Source organism: Syngnathus acus, chromosome 6 (genome assembly GCF_901709675.1).
Source record: "Syngnathus acus chromosome 6, fSynAcu1.2, whole genome shotgun sequence".
Lineage (NCBI taxonomy): Eukaryota > Metazoa > Chordata > Actinopteri > Syngnathiformes > Syngnathidae > Syngnathus > Syngnathus acus.
In genome coordinates this window covers 5,627,851-5,642,760 of record NC_051092.1, presented here as the reverse complement: position 1 = coordinate 5,642,760, position 14,910 = coordinate 5,627,851, and the positions used below count along the sequence as shown (strand labels likewise).

At 39.1% G+C, this 14,910-nt stretch overlaps 4 protein-coding genes across 5 annotated transcripts in view; 1 reads left to right on the top strand and 3 right to left on the bottom strand.

Moving 5' to 3' along the window:
* Nucleotides 1-1,437, top strand: LOC119124816. The gene is made up of 2 exons (XM_037255108.1): nt 1-845; nt 973-1,437. Exons 1-2 carry the CDS (start codon nt 303-305, stop codon nt 1,117-1,119), a joined length of 690 nt encoding a protein of 229 aa, XP_037111003.1. The 5' UTR covers nt 1-302; the 3' UTR covers nt 1,120-1,437.
* On the bottom strand, nt 1,278-1,847 carry LOC119124818 (phosphatidylinositol N-acetylglucosaminyltransferase subunit Y-like). Its single transcript, XM_037255110.1, has one exon. It carries the CDS (start codon nt 1,699-1,701, stop codon nt 1,489-1,491), a length of 213 nt encoding a protein of 70 aa, XP_037111005.1. The 5' UTR covers nt 1,702-1,847; the 3' UTR covers nt 1,278-1,488.
* LOC119124817 (protein preY, mitochondrial-like) lies at nt 1,324-2,393 on the bottom strand. The gene is made up of 2 exons (XM_037255109.1): nt 2,128-2,393; nt 1,324-1,963 (listed from the first exon to the last, which is right to left on the bottom strand). Exons 1-2 carry the CDS (start codon nt 2,328-2,330, stop codon nt 1,828-1,830), a joined length of 339 nt encoding a protein of 112 aa, XP_037111004.1. The 5' UTR covers nt 2,331-2,393; the 3' UTR covers nt 1,324-1,827.
* A 7,220-nt stretch (nt 2,394-9,613) lies between these two features.
* The window catches only part of galnt18a (UDP-N-acetyl-alpha-D-galactosamine:polypeptide N-acetylgalactosaminyltransferase 18a), a 49,866-nt gene continuing 44,569 nt past the window's right edge, over nt 9,614-14,910 (bottom strand). Inside the window, exon 11 of one of the 2 annotated variants that reach the window (XM_037254971.1) lies at nt 9,614-10,323. In XM_037254971.1, coding sequence (XP_037110866.1) covers nt 10,177-10,323 — 147 coding nt within the window. In that variant the 3' untranslated portion in view covers nt 9,614-10,176. The remainder of the gene's footprint in view (nt 10,324-14,910) is intronic. The other variant, XM_037254970.1, reaches the window with a different exon arrangement.

The following is a 14,910-nucleotide window of genomic DNA, read 5'->3' as shown; positions in this document are numbered from 1 at the left end:
AAAAGGTATTCAGATCATCCTCCTCAGACACCAGTGGGGAAGACAGCTACAAAGCTGCGACGACAACTTCGCCGCAACAAACCCAGATATTAGACAAATATTTGGATCAGATAAAATACCTTGACAAGGATTCTTGTCAGCTTTCAAGAAAAAAGAAACGACAAAAGACAGCAAAGAAGACAAAGACTGCGGAGAAGGACAGATCGCACAGTCGAAAAAAGAACTATTCATTCCAAAACAAATCAGCGAGCCCCATCGGGCCAGAGGCGCCCTTGTGCTCTCTTTATTCAAAGCCTAATGTGATGAATCTCCACATGGACAAGATGGCCGTAGCAGATAGGTCACCACCAAAGGTCGCAAAGTCAAAGCGGTATCACCACAAGGAAATTCAGCAGGGTTTTTCACACGCTCTCCACATACCCCTCAAACCCACGGCCTGCACCGCCACTCAGACAGAAAACTTCTTCACTGCCGAACTCTCTTCCTATTTCGCTTTCTCCACAAAGAGAAGACTGGCGGGTGGCTCTGATGTCGAGAATCCTTTGGATCTGAGCTTGCCTCAAAGAGCTAGGAAAGACCTCTGGAGGTGGGCCTCAAGTGAAGTCAAAGAGAATGAGAAATGGGGTGAGAATAAACTGTCCGCCAGAGGGCTCAACGTGCCTTCATCCTGTTGTTCGGCCATGAAAGACCTGGAGGTGAAGGAAGGGGTTGTTGTTAATGAGAAGAGGGAAGGAAAGACCACACAGAGTCCCCTGACGGAGTCGGAGCCCAAGTCCGGCGACACGACAACATCCAGCGATTGCAATGAGCTGCCAGGCCAAAGCAAAAAGGTTGACCTGAACCAGGTGATTACAACCTACATTCTCATCCCCGACATTCAGGCTCATATTCTGTACATAGCATTTCCTCCATTTAAATACTACACCTTAGGTTTATCATCAATCCAAAATAATGCCTTGTTTGCTTTGCCAGGTGAAGCCAATACAGATGAGGCTGAATGAGTCTTTCTTCTTCAAGACCAAAGGAGACGGACATTCACCCAGACCCGAGTCACCTCTGATGAAACTTTCTCAGAGCAGAGCAAGTGAGAAAGACATGAAAGGCAAGAAGACACGTTGAGGTTGATCAGAAATTCACATAAAATCAACTGCCATAATGTGTCTACTACACTTGACCTTTCAGAAAACAGAATTTATTGTTTGGGTTGAACGGAAATTGTTTTTTCTACTTCTGGAATAATTGAATAACAAGCAAGAGTATCGGCTCAAGTTTGCAGGTCATCTTAAAGGAAAGTTTAGTCATTGATTGTTGAAAGTTAAAATGTGATGTTATTGGTACAGTTTATTGCATTAAGAGAATATGTCATCTTTACTGTAAGTAACATTCTGGCCTGAATTTTTGCATTTCGAAAATACAAATAAAAGCAAGGGCAAACAAGGGGCAGGGTGTCACTAATTTATACAACATTGTTAAACACCACATCAAAATTTAATTGTGCCTGAAGAGCTTAATTCCTATCCAGCTCCACAGGTGGAAGAAGACGTAGACAGGGATGGTGATGGGTAGCAGCAGACTGTAAAAGCACAAATTGTTGCTACTCGTGCAGCCCTGAGGAAAGTTTTCATCCACTGCGGCAGAGTAGAACAAACCAAAGAGGGACACGACGGGAACCAAGCCTACCATCATAGACAAGGAAAACATGCTTGCAGTTGTGTGAACCTCTAAATAAATTATATTAGATTAGCATCACCTCTTACTCCACTTCGATGAATATAGTATATGAACTAGGGTGCCAAAAGTTTAGTTGAGGATGCAAGGTGAACAATTCTATTCTTGGGCAGATGGGTTTGAGTCTTTCTGTACAAGTCTGGCTTCCTGGGGGATCATGTTGGGGATTCCGTCGACGATAGGATAAGCGATGCCGAGCTCGTCGTTGATGAGCTCGTTGGTCGTGACTTCAAACCTGCAGAGCAGACCAAAGTCACCCGTGACTCACAGTGAAACTGCCTTTGTGATGGGAATGCTGTAGTAACACAGTCAATATCGTCCGTACTAAAACAGACATAAATTGCATTACGAGCGATAAACCGAATAACTAAAGTAGCAATTGCAACCGGACAATTTTACCTGAGTGGCTTCTTGGACAGAGGACACACTAAGAACTCTAGCAGCGATGTGTCAAACGCCTGCTTCGTTTCGTCCTTCACATCCGTAAAGCTCCTCACCGACGTAAAAACAGATACAGCTGCCTGAATGGATGCCTTGTGTCTTACATTGGTATGAACTAAGGGCGATTCGGTCAAAAATCTGCCCAAAACATTGCGCAACATGTCCACAATAGAGCGAAAGACAGTCCCCTAATGACTTCCGGAAAACCGTTTGAGTGCACCTCAAATAAAAGTCCCCCGCCTGTTGGGACTCAGCCTTATAAGTTCCGTGCAAGTATTTAAAAAATGTGTGTGATTGTAGTTCAAATAATACATTATTTATTATTTACTTGTTGCATTTTTTTAAAAAATGGTTTCGGCCTGATCAGCATCATTTGATTCACAACTGATTGTACTTAAAGAGCTTCCACATTTGTCCATGTAGTGGCAGCATTGTTCTGCAGTGCAAAGATGTACTTTCCCCCACATTGTAGCATGAGTCAAACTTGGCATTCAGTGTCACTACGGCACCCAAATTGATGACCTCGACTTCCCGATCATATTTATTTACTGTCACACAATAACCAGCCTATGCAGCAGAAGATGTCTAGACTGGCCAACGCATCATCCAAAACAGTGTTGACAGTAAGCAAACCAAGGTCATGTGCATCAACACTATAATCAGTGATACATTTGGGCTAGATGGAGACACTCTTGTTTCCAGTGCAGAATGCCATGCTTTTAAGGATCAAATACTATTGTTGCATGAATGATTTATTTAGATAAATCCCACACACTTCAAAATGAACAATTCATTGTCTGAAGTGATACTTTATTTAAATTGATTTAAATATCTCTTCATTGAATATTGACAACTGTGTCTGTGACACACACAAATGTTATTTGCTTTGAGACTCATACACAGTACTTGCAACTAGTTCTTTTTAGCTGCACAGCACAATAATAAATCATACCCCCAGCAAAAGGTAATACAAGAAATTTTATGTAGCCTGCTGCAGTCAGGGACAGTTCCTTGTGCTGGTTGTCTACTCGTGAGCTGTATCAATCAGCTGAGTGGAGCGCTGGGCTGAAATTACACTGACACAGAAGAAAGATGTACACAAACAGCACAAATGACTGAGTGGTTTAGGGTTGGCCCTTATTGATGTGTCACTGAAAAAAATGGTGCTTGTGGACCAACACACCAAACTTTTGCAGTATATGAACAGAACATAATGCTGTTCTCATTTGAGTTGTATATTCATATCACCCATCAAGACTAAATAGTTAGGTTTATAAGACCAACATGATTTTACTGCAATACAATAAAGTCTTCTGCAGGGTTTACATTGTGGTTAAATGGAATGACTTAGGTTTCAAGTGAGGAATAGTCGACAATTGGATGGCGACACAAATGAGGAACCGGAAAATAGATGGATAGAAACAAGATTGGAAACAAATTCTGATGAGCGTTCAATCAGAAACCTTCAAGAGCAACCTGGGAAATAAAAGCGAATTTCATTTGCTTCTATCAATAAAAATAGGCACATGAATAAATGACACCACCGCACAGCCCACATTCACATGCATCTGACTGTGCGGCAGCGTTGCCAGAACTGCTTCAAACCACTTCTAGGCAGACAGGATCTCTCTGCCAATAGTAGAAATACTGTTGTTTCCTGCACCTCTCAAGAAATGTTTGCCCATATTTCAAAGACTGTAGATTTTCATCACAGCAGAGACCTTGGGAGAGGGAAAGCATAGTTCACACACAGCACCTCTTGACATTTTCTACAAGTGGAATCAGTGAAGGCATCACCCACACGGCAGCAGCAGAAACCGAGGCAGACAGGTTACGAGGTTTTGGCCGATTTTATGAGTCCGCTCCACAGCAGTGATATTTGACAAAGCTTTCATCAGTCCGACACCTCTGTGACCTTTTCACAGTCATTCATGTGGACAGAAGATATTTGCCGACTGACAGCTGGCCCTTAGGAGCTGTCCACCAGCATGACTTTTCTAACTACTTCAGGCTGTGTTTTTTCTCCCCTGCTTTGTTGACCTAGTTTGTATTGGGAAGATGTCTTCATGGGTCAAGAAGATGTGATTTCAACTTTCACAGTCCAGTGGAGATACATGACTGCACATTTTTTTATTTCACATTTCCCTCAAAGCAAATGTCAGAGTGAACCGAAAAGTTAATGTGAATTTGTGACATTAAGTAGCAGTGTTGATCTAGTTACTTGTAATCCATGACATACTGCTTTACGAGTTACTGGCATTGTGAAGTGACTAGCTCTGGTCTGTCCTTGGACTGTGATGCATTTTACATGACTTTTGAGCTACTGTCAAGAAATACGAAATCCCAAGCAAGCGAGAGGAGATGCAGACTCCACACTGCAAGGGCAAAGCTGAGATTTAACTCCAGAACCTGCATCCTTGAGGCAGAAATGCTCGGGCAGCATTGGCAGTAACAGATATAAAATTTCCAGAAGGTTATTATTACTGCAAGTTGTACCACTTCAACAGTGACAGCTAATCACTGTAGCCTAGTTAAACTATATTGGAATTTTTATATTGTAGTGCTAACAACGCTGTCGCCGAGTATATATGCTTCATAAAAGCGTGATGTAATCTAGCTCCTTGAAGTGTTACAGCATTCATTAGAATTCTACTATTGTATGATCTATTATAATGTAATTATAATTCCATGTGCAGCAGAAATGAACAAAGTCTTAAAGTAAATGTCATCATTGCGCCACACAAAGGGTTTTCAAAGTGTGGACAGTGAGCCTGCCCCGAGAAAACATCAAACGGGTACGTCTTCTTCCTTCGACTTCTTGCGTATGGAAAGTTTGAAGTGCACAGCGTGTCACTTTTTTTCCACATTTTATCTTACAGTCCATTTCATAGATTTAATTTCCCCCTTAGAATTCGCCACAAAACACCGTACAATGTAACAAAGAGATACACCCAAAACTTGATTCATGTTTTCATTATGGGGTGTTGTTGGTAGAATTTTGACACATTTGAATAAAAAAATAAATAAATAAATGAAAGAACGACCGAATAAATAAACACAAATATTGGAAGGACTTAAATAGGCCTACAGTTCAAAGTTTAGTTTATTTCAAAGTATGCCTACAAATGCACACTGCACTTCTGTTGTTATATTCAGTGGGTGTGACTGATAAAAGAAATAAAAGCTGAAAACTTCACAAGCTCTGTTGCGGCCCCCGGTGATTTTTTTTTGGGCTAAATGGCTGTTTTGATAATAAAGGTTGCAGACACCTGTTGTCCCCTTTTCTTTGCCACAATAGTGAAAACAAAGGAGCTGTCTGAGGCCATCAGAAGTACACAAACACACACAAACACAATATCTATCTAAAAAGTACAAAACTATCTCTAAAATCATATAAAAAGGAATGACTAAACCTTGCCAAGGAGTACCTGGATAAACCACAATACTTTGGGGATTTTTTTTCTGTACTGATATTTGAATGTTCTGATGACACACTCAGATGTTTGAGGGTAAACAAATAGAGGTACAGCTTTTACAAAAGGCTTATTAATTATACTAAATAAAAATCATCAATTACTTATACAGAAAAAGCATGTACATTTCTCACAAAGCCAAATATGTTGATAATTAAAGTTATAATTAACAATTTTGGTATGATTTTAAGAGGTTTCTAAGGCACTTCTAAAGGGATTCTTGTGGACATATTAAAACAAAGATTTAAGTTAGTGTAACTAATTAGTTCATTATGTAAATATTTTTAGTAAGGTCTCTAACACAGTCATATACTGCATCATAAACCTATTTGTACTTTTCCAAATGTTACCAGAAAGACTAGTTTTGTGTTTTTGAGTAAGTACCTGGCTGCAGGGTGGGTGTTGAGAAACATGCTATTTAAAGACACAAGGACCTCTGGTGGATTTTTATTTATTTTTTTGTTGCATAGCAACTCAGCCAAGCGGTAGAGGTGGCTCCAACAGCTTAAGTCAAGTGGGCCGCTTAAGTGTTTTAACGAGGCCTTTATGACAACTCGCCAGAATACTGCTATGGTATTGTATAAGCTTGGGATTGAATTCCAATAGCTCATATGTTAAAATAGATGATTGCTGCTGCGATATTTGGATGGAGAACCTAACATCCTTGCAAGGATGGATTCCTCCTTAGTAAAGAGACATGCACTCATGCATGTGGGGTGTTGGGGTGACAGGAGAGATGTTAATGACAGAGGGAAATGGGTGATGAGTGCTGCTGGGAAAAAAAAAAAAAAGCGTCCAGCTACAATCTCAGTGGACTAATGAGACAGCACACTGTTTCTAGTGGGGAATAATTAGAGCATTCTCAGAGGCTCCAAGATTGTGAAGACCTACATTTTCTTCTTTAACTATCCTACAAAGCAGAATCTACTCCAGTTTGTATCTAAATGTCTTATAAATGCATACTTTTCTTAGAAATGGACGAATAAAACACAAAGAAACATCAAAACTGAAATCTCATGAGATAATATGTTCCGGTCACAGTTGATGCCATTAATTGATGGTGTTTTGTTTACTGTGAACATTTTCAGATTACTTTAATTGAAACCTGAATTCTATGACTTCGGGTCCTACTGTGCCTAGTTTTTTGCTAATTATTAATAAAGAGGAGACTGGCAGAACCAATTCATAAATTCTGACTCAAAACTCTGTCCAATTGTGTTTTTAGGTTAGTCCAGCTGAAGACGAAAAAAACAAACCCACAATCGCAAACGTTATACGTCAGACCTTTCACCCCTTACATTCGCTTTGATAAAATCATTTCTGTGATGCGTAGATAGTGCGTCTGAGGTTTGGGGTTCCAATGTAGGTTCTGGCCTTCCTGTTTGCAAATTCTCCTCATTTGTTCATTGCGGTGAATGTGAATGTTTTTTCCATGGGACCTAGGATTGACTGGCAACCAGTCTCGGGTGTACCATGGATTAAATATCCTATCCTAAGTATGTTCTGGATAAAGTTAGAATTGCTGTTACTGTGTTTTCTCATCTGTATCAAACTCACGTTTAATCAAGATGCAAACACTCAAGGAAAATGGCCCACCTTATTATTGACCATGCAAGTCAAAATAAATTAAGCAAGAGTAGTACAAGACACCATCCCTCCAGCAGATTTAAAATAGTGGACGCATTGAGTTTTTGGTACAGTCTAGCTTTATTTTCACTTCTCATAAATATTATAATTTTCATACACTAATAAAATAGCTTGAACTTTTTTATATCACAACAGCCTCCCCCAAAACTACAAAAATTTCAGGTTGTAAAAGGAGATTTAACACGTTTGATAATGGATGCTACACAGTAGCTGAGAAGTGCACAGCTGAAATTAAAATACAAATATTTTTCATTTGTTTGTCTATGTTAAACAGATTTGAATCAGTACCTGCGCCCGACTGGACTGAAGAAGAATATAATATTTAAGAGTCAGTTTCAAACTGATGTTATGTTTGATAATGCCTTCGGAGATTTATTAGTTACCTGCAGTCATTTTGTCAAATCCACAAAAGCCAAAAATATAGATGATTTAAAAATAATATATTTGTGCCTACCTATGAACAAGTTAGGTAGTACACAAAATATGTAATAAATACTTGTGGATCACATGTTTGTTTATTTTATAATTACACCATATAATTTACATGCACGATGACATAAACACATAATAATGGTGATTAAAAATAGCATTGAAAACAATCTGTTGTCCAACGAAAAGAAAATCCACTGGACATGCTTTTAAATAAGTAAGCAAATAAATAAATACATAAACAAGCGAACAGACAGACAGACAGACAGACAGATAAATAAATAAATAAAACTATAATTGAACTGCCGCCCGCATACAAAAATGAAGCACAAGTTTGAGTTTATCTGGTCCTTGATTGATACTATTCAATGCCTTGGTCGTCACTCAAGCATTTGGTAGTCATTTTCACTGGCTAATTTATTTATTTTCATTTTAATGTATTTTTACACGTGTAACTCTTGCGAATATTTAAAAGTGTGAGTGCATCTGTAACTCTCCACATTCGTATTACAGTACGCCCATGTAATTGACTTTAAAATTAAAAATGACTGTTGTATTATTTTCACATTTCCATTACCAATGGTTATCTTATGATTTTGGGAGTGTGAGGGTTATAACTAGTTTTAATTTTTTCCTAAGGGGAAAATTGGTCCTTCAATGTTCCACTCTAACTGCTGAGATGCAGAAAGTCAGGGACAAAATTGCTCACTGGCTTAGGGAGGGGAAAGGAGGCACAGGTTCAAACCCTAAGGTGGTGTGGTTTTTGACCTTAATGAAGAAGCCCAGAAGCAGAGCAGTATATTTTTGTACTTTTGTACTCCCACTATTTTCATTTCCAGCAAAAGCCCATTGCAAAATGCAGTCAAACTGTGCGCGTGGGTGCCATGTAGTCGTCGTATGTCGGCTTTTTGTAGTGCTCTTTGTTGTTCCCTACAGTCGCTGTGGTGCTGCACCATCAGTGTATGAATGATTTGTTTGTTTCACTTAACCATAAATCATTGTGTGAGTGAGGTGACAGCATAAAAGCACATAAGTATCTTGAAGGTACAAGTGCTCTCTCCTCAAGTAAAGCCAATTTATCACTGAGAAGGGCACCTCGAATCTGTTCAAGCAGAGACTGCTTGCTGTGCATTCACATGTTTTTTTTTTTCAGCTGGGATTGTCATTAATTTCTTAAAAAATCGACTGGTATTTCCATTGTCAAACATCTCTGTCTAGCCAGTAATATTGATTTTCTTCATTTTAGAATAGTGCATTTATTGTTATAACTCTGTCACTCTGTCAGTTGCATAACCCGATTCTCCAAAAAAAGTACGACTGCATTTTTGCCCATTTTATGTTGCTTTATATATATATTTTTCTTTTTAAAAGTACTAAAGTAATTCCAATAACTGGAGGTCATTTGTGTGTTTTTAACATGCAGTACTACTTGGTCAGTGAAGATAATTCTGATTGTAATTCTTAGTCAAGCTGTAGAGAGTCAAAACAATGCTGTCTGTGTAGCTGCCCGTCCTGATTGAAGTGGACTTAAAACGACAGACAGCTCTGCCTCTGACTGAATTTATTCCACACTAAAGAAAGTGAAAGATAGTCGGCCTACTTAAATCTGTACTCCCTTTTTGCCGTTACATTTTGAGGTCCGCTTTAACCATGAGAAAATCGAATATACATATTTGTCCTCTGCACTGAAATACAGTCTAATGGTATATAATTCGATGATCAATAAATCAACCAAGAACTAATAATAACTGATCTGGTAATAATGAGTAATTGCTTCATTTGTACTTTAAAATGAAAAACATTTGTGCAGAGCAGTTTGTAGTTAATGCAACAAAAAGAAATGTACTGTAATGAACCAACGTACAGTATGTTATGGGTACCTGGGAAGGTAAAGTGGTCTAAACAGATCCGCTGAGTCTACTGTTATAATGGCATCCATCCATTTCATGGTTGCAAGTTTGTTCTGGAGCATATTGCGACTTGGCTTGGTACAAGGCCATGGAGCTTGTGAACATCATGCGCAAAATAGCATTTAACTCAATTGGATATCACCCATAATGTTGTCGAGAATAGGTGGACCTAAGCCCACAAGCAGATTGGAACCATCCAAACTGAATTTGGTTTAGTTACGTGATCGTCGGGACGTAACTGACGAAATTTTATTCCGAGCGGAGTTTCTGTAATAACCAGCCGGGGATTTCATGGGTCTGTTCCCTGGAATATGAAATTGTGTTTCTCCTACATTCTACAGAATGAGAAGTTTAGTGAGCATGATTCATCTGTGAGTGTCTCCCCTCACGAGACATTGCAGGTATAAAATGATTAGAAAGGAACTGACGGTAAGTTTCAGATTGAATTATTTCCTTGCGCATACAACGCAAATTTTTGTTCTTTGTTTTGTAGCAGCTGATAACAAGTCTGTCTTTCTCCATTACAATGAAGATGTCCCAAAATGTCTTCACTGGGGTAGGACAGTCAGTATGTTAGTGATGGTCCACTTTTGTCCGCTGCAGTCCTGAATGGCAAGCTGGAAACTAAACTGGGACTGACTGCTTTCCACCATCTCCAGACAATGTTGAGACTCCGTGTTCTGGATGGAACCGTCCTAGAGAGGCAGACATTCACAGAAAAAGAGCAAATAAAAGATTACATATATGTGAAGGAAATGTCACTTAAATTGATTGCCGATATTGGCGCGGACTAATCCGAACTCTCTTCTTTTTTTGTCTACTAGAGAATTCTGCTGAAGGTTTAGCTTTCCTTACAAGGAATAAATCAGTAATCACCCATAATGTTGATGATTAATTGTCACAAAGGGTTATCGGGAGTGAGGAACAAGGAAAGGTTGCTGGTGTTGTTTTCACTTCAGACAAAAAAAAACCACAATTCTATATTGTGTATTTCTTTAAAAAAACAACAACTAAATTTCATCCCACTATTTGCAAGAATGTTTTGTTACCATGCAAGAAATATTGCTTTCATATTTTTGCTGTCTACTGTATTTGAGGTTTTGCAATGTTGCCGCTCTGATGCTGCCAATAAATCTAAAAGTGGACTGAGTCATAGCATGAATCCAAAAATGTCTGCGTCCTAAGCTTGTTCAAACCAATGCCACTTTAAATAAAATTGCTTCACTATAATTTCATAGGAGTACCGACATCTACATTGCGTGCGTGAAACCATGACGACAAGTTTGTTTGTTTGCGATATGACAGAGCCTTGAGCCTAGGTTCCTTAGTGATATTGCAGGAACAGTAACATATTTTAATGAGTTTACAAGGTCTCAGGAGAGCAGACTCAAGCTATTACCATCAAGCTTCCTGCGGTCTTCAGGAAGACAGCCTTGCTTATAAAACCAAAATGTTTTGTACATTACAGGGGTTCCAGGAAAAGTGAAGGATGCAGGGCCACTTCAACATTTGTCTTCTTTTGTTTAACATTCCAATCAATCAATGTGGTCAAATAAAGGCTCATTAACACAAATGAGCCATGAAAATATGAGCATCTGCACAATCTACCGCGTTACAATACCAGAGCTGCATGAAAAATTCAGCCTTTAAAAAGTGTCATGACTTTTGATGTTTTGTGTTCTTAATTTAACACAATGTTTATTATTGTGACTGTAGTTTGCAGTGGTGTCAAACTGCGTTGCATCATTAAGAGAGCTGACATTCTTTGGACTCATGTCATTAAAGGTATTCGGAACAGCATTCAGAATGATGCAAAACAATTATACTCAAATGAAAAATACAAACACAAAAACAGGCTATACGGCCACAATGCTGTTGCACAACGATGCATATCGAATTCATACACATTTGATCTGGTCTTCCATAGGTCCAGGTCTATAATTTTGGAATGGGCAATGCTCTGGATTAAACGAGAATAGAACCACTCAAGCACTGAGCAGCATATTCGGAAGCGAGAAAAACAATGCAGAGGATTTAGACAATTTGCGGCTGTATCGTTGTTCATCAGAATAATACGAATCAAGACTTGGTCATTGTTTTAATAAATATTGTCGTTCTAAAATTAACATAGCTCCATTTTTAATTAACACTGAGTAAAGAACAAAAACGTACTTCATTAACATCGCTCCATTTTTCATCAACACTAAGTAAAGAACACATACTTTTATATATCATCATATAATCCCCTCCACACAATTCAAAAGTGTTCCCAGGTGTCTTAAGACACACAATGCAAAAGCTCAATGTGGGCGGTATCACATGTTACATTTAAAATAAGCACACACAAAAAAGAGTTTTGGGCCTGACCTTGCTTTAGAAGATGCCCCTTAATCAGTACAACAGTCCAGCTCTGCAAAAGCTATTGATTCTCATGTCCCTTGCAGGGAGACATTTGCCCACATATTGAAAGGCTGTCTAGGTGGGATAGCCTGACAGACTTTAGTGTTCACGCTCCACACACAGCGAAAGCATAGAGAATCGATGTCCTGGTTGACTGAGCCTTATTTCCCACAGACTACAATAGCCACTGACCTTTGAGTTACTTTTGTGTTGCACAATGGATGTTTTATCAGTTAAGAGCACCATTGAAATGAGGCCACACAAATGAAGATGTTAATGGTGAAGGTTATTGGCATTTGGCCTACGAGCACGGACACACTCACTCATGCACGCACACATATCGTAAAAACAAATATTTTGCCTTAATGAGTAGAAAAATGAATAAAAAATACAAAATAAAAAGAAAAAAACTTTGTTAAATACAGTAACTTCTGTAACATTCACCACAAAAAATGATGTTCATTTGAAGTACACTTTCGACAGGCATTTGAACTTCATTTACCAGGAACAAAATTTGTCAAATTTGTAGCACACACATTTTAGTGACTAGCTTAATGACGAAGAATATTTACTTATCATCTTGGAAATAAAATATTGAATGTGAATTGAATGTTAAACCAGTGTGCCCGTTCTTGCAGAGCATTGATTTTACATAGATGCAAGCATTCCATATTAGTCAAGGCAGCAGCCATGTCTTGGTAGAGAAAGTGAGGTCATTTGTTTGAAATCACATAATTTACAAACCATAGCCACCCGCCCATTTGCATTTATTACAACTTCACAAGATAAGCAGGACAGCAAATGACAGTAATTAAATTTTGTAGTATTTCGGCAGCAGTTATTGCCTGAACAAACATCTTGTTGAGCTGGAAAAACTATTGTTTTATTTGCTCATTCAGCCAATGTCCCACTTATTTTGTCAGGCAGTCAACCACAAATGTTCTAGTCGACAAAACATTGCAGGGATAGTGACTTATTTACTCAAAAACAAAGCCATTTCGCCTCTTCAGACAAAAGATAGTCCCTCTAAATCTAAACCTTAGGCAAAAATGCTTATTTTATATGAGCAAACACTCACACTTGGTATTTGTCTAGACCTTTGCTCTCAATTCAGTGAGGCAACACTGTCATTCTGCAAGGTGCACTGTTGGAATGCACCATTGATTCCCTGCTATTAAGGCCGGTGCACCGGTTAATCAGAGGGTCATTCTGACAGTCAGCCAGAAAGCCATTCCCCCCAAAAAAGACTGCTGATTGGCTGGCAAGCCGTTAGCTGCATGTTTAATCAAGTCATTGTAAAAGGCATAAACTGTGCAGATACATAAACTGTATAATAAACAAGACGTGAAAACAAAATGCAACTTCTGACTAGGATTGTCTGTTTTTGTCAGACTTTTATCATTTGAAACCAGGTAACGCCTGGAATGGGTGATAAGGTTAATGACCATGTATTTGACAATTTCAAAAAATATATAGCAGGAAAACCAACACTAAGGCAGCATATACAGTACAGTGATTCTACCTTATACCGTTTTTTAGTTATTATTTAGTTCTATTTTTTGGTTTAGTGACATCTCAACAACCCTTCCCTTCTATAAAACATGAACAAAAATAATAAAAATGTGTTTTTGATGGCGAAAATATTTATTTATACATATTTGATAATAACAGCAACATTTTCACATTTGACAACCTATTTACAAATTTTGGGCTATTTACAGACTATTTATATTTACTATTTACATGCGTGTTTTGCTATTTACAAGGGACGTATTTGTGCACCACTCTATCCTGCATCAGAATACTCGTCAGATGACGGCGATTCAACCGAACGGTGGCACAAACAATTGCCACTTATGTGGCTTTTGAAGTTGACGCCTGTTTCTGTTGTGTACTCACAACAGCCATCACCTCCCATCATGCGTGACAAGCAATAATTTGCTCGATTGTAAGCTGCCTGAAAGCCGAATGTTTCACCGTGTTCCAAAACTCGAATCGCCACTCACTATGTGTATGCCCGAGCCGGCGGTGGCTATTAAAGCGGACTTTCATCTCCGTTGCGTACTTACAGGCATCTCCTCTAAATTCCCTCCATCGTTTTGCTCTCGCCATTTTCTCTCACTCTCAGACTTCTTCCTCCATAACACCACAACTACGTTCTCCATTGTTCTCCCATTTGGGCTGAGCTCACACTTTGAGCCAGCAAGTGCAACTCTGCTATCAAGTAGTCGGAGTTAACCACGACAATGCTCTATAGACTTTTAAGTGAGAGGTGGCCGGGTGTCTTATCTACCCATTAATAAATTAAAAATAGGTTGACGAGAATACTCGTCGACGGGATCCTACGTCATTAATGTCGCTGGTATACATAAAGAACTGGGACAAAATCGAACAAGGGATACTTTTAAAACAGGCAGGAACGTGCCTCTTGAGGACTAAAGTTTCCTATCCCTGGCCAAGACACGCAGAACTTCGACTACCCCATTTTCAGGGCCCCTGAACACAGTGGATGAGCTTCCATGGCTGTACGATCCTCTGTTGACCCTCAATGGACGTCAAGACGGTCCTTTCCACCACTTCCTACAAATAGTTTGGTTAAATGTTTAGCTTCACCCGCATGCAGTCCAACGCTGATGCAGGCTACAGCCAAGTGCAATTGCTCTGTTTCAGTTGCTTTATGTCGTCAAGTTAACGCCCACCCGCTCTCCACGTCCGTGCTTTCGGTAATGTGTGAAAAGAACAAGAGTATTCATCCTCTTTATCATCAACTTCTGCAAACACCAGCCAATCCAGCTAATGTAGGAACAAAATGGCAGAGTTGGAGAGTTGGACTGGGCCACTTAAGAGATAAATGGACATATTGTAAGGAACTGGGTCACAAT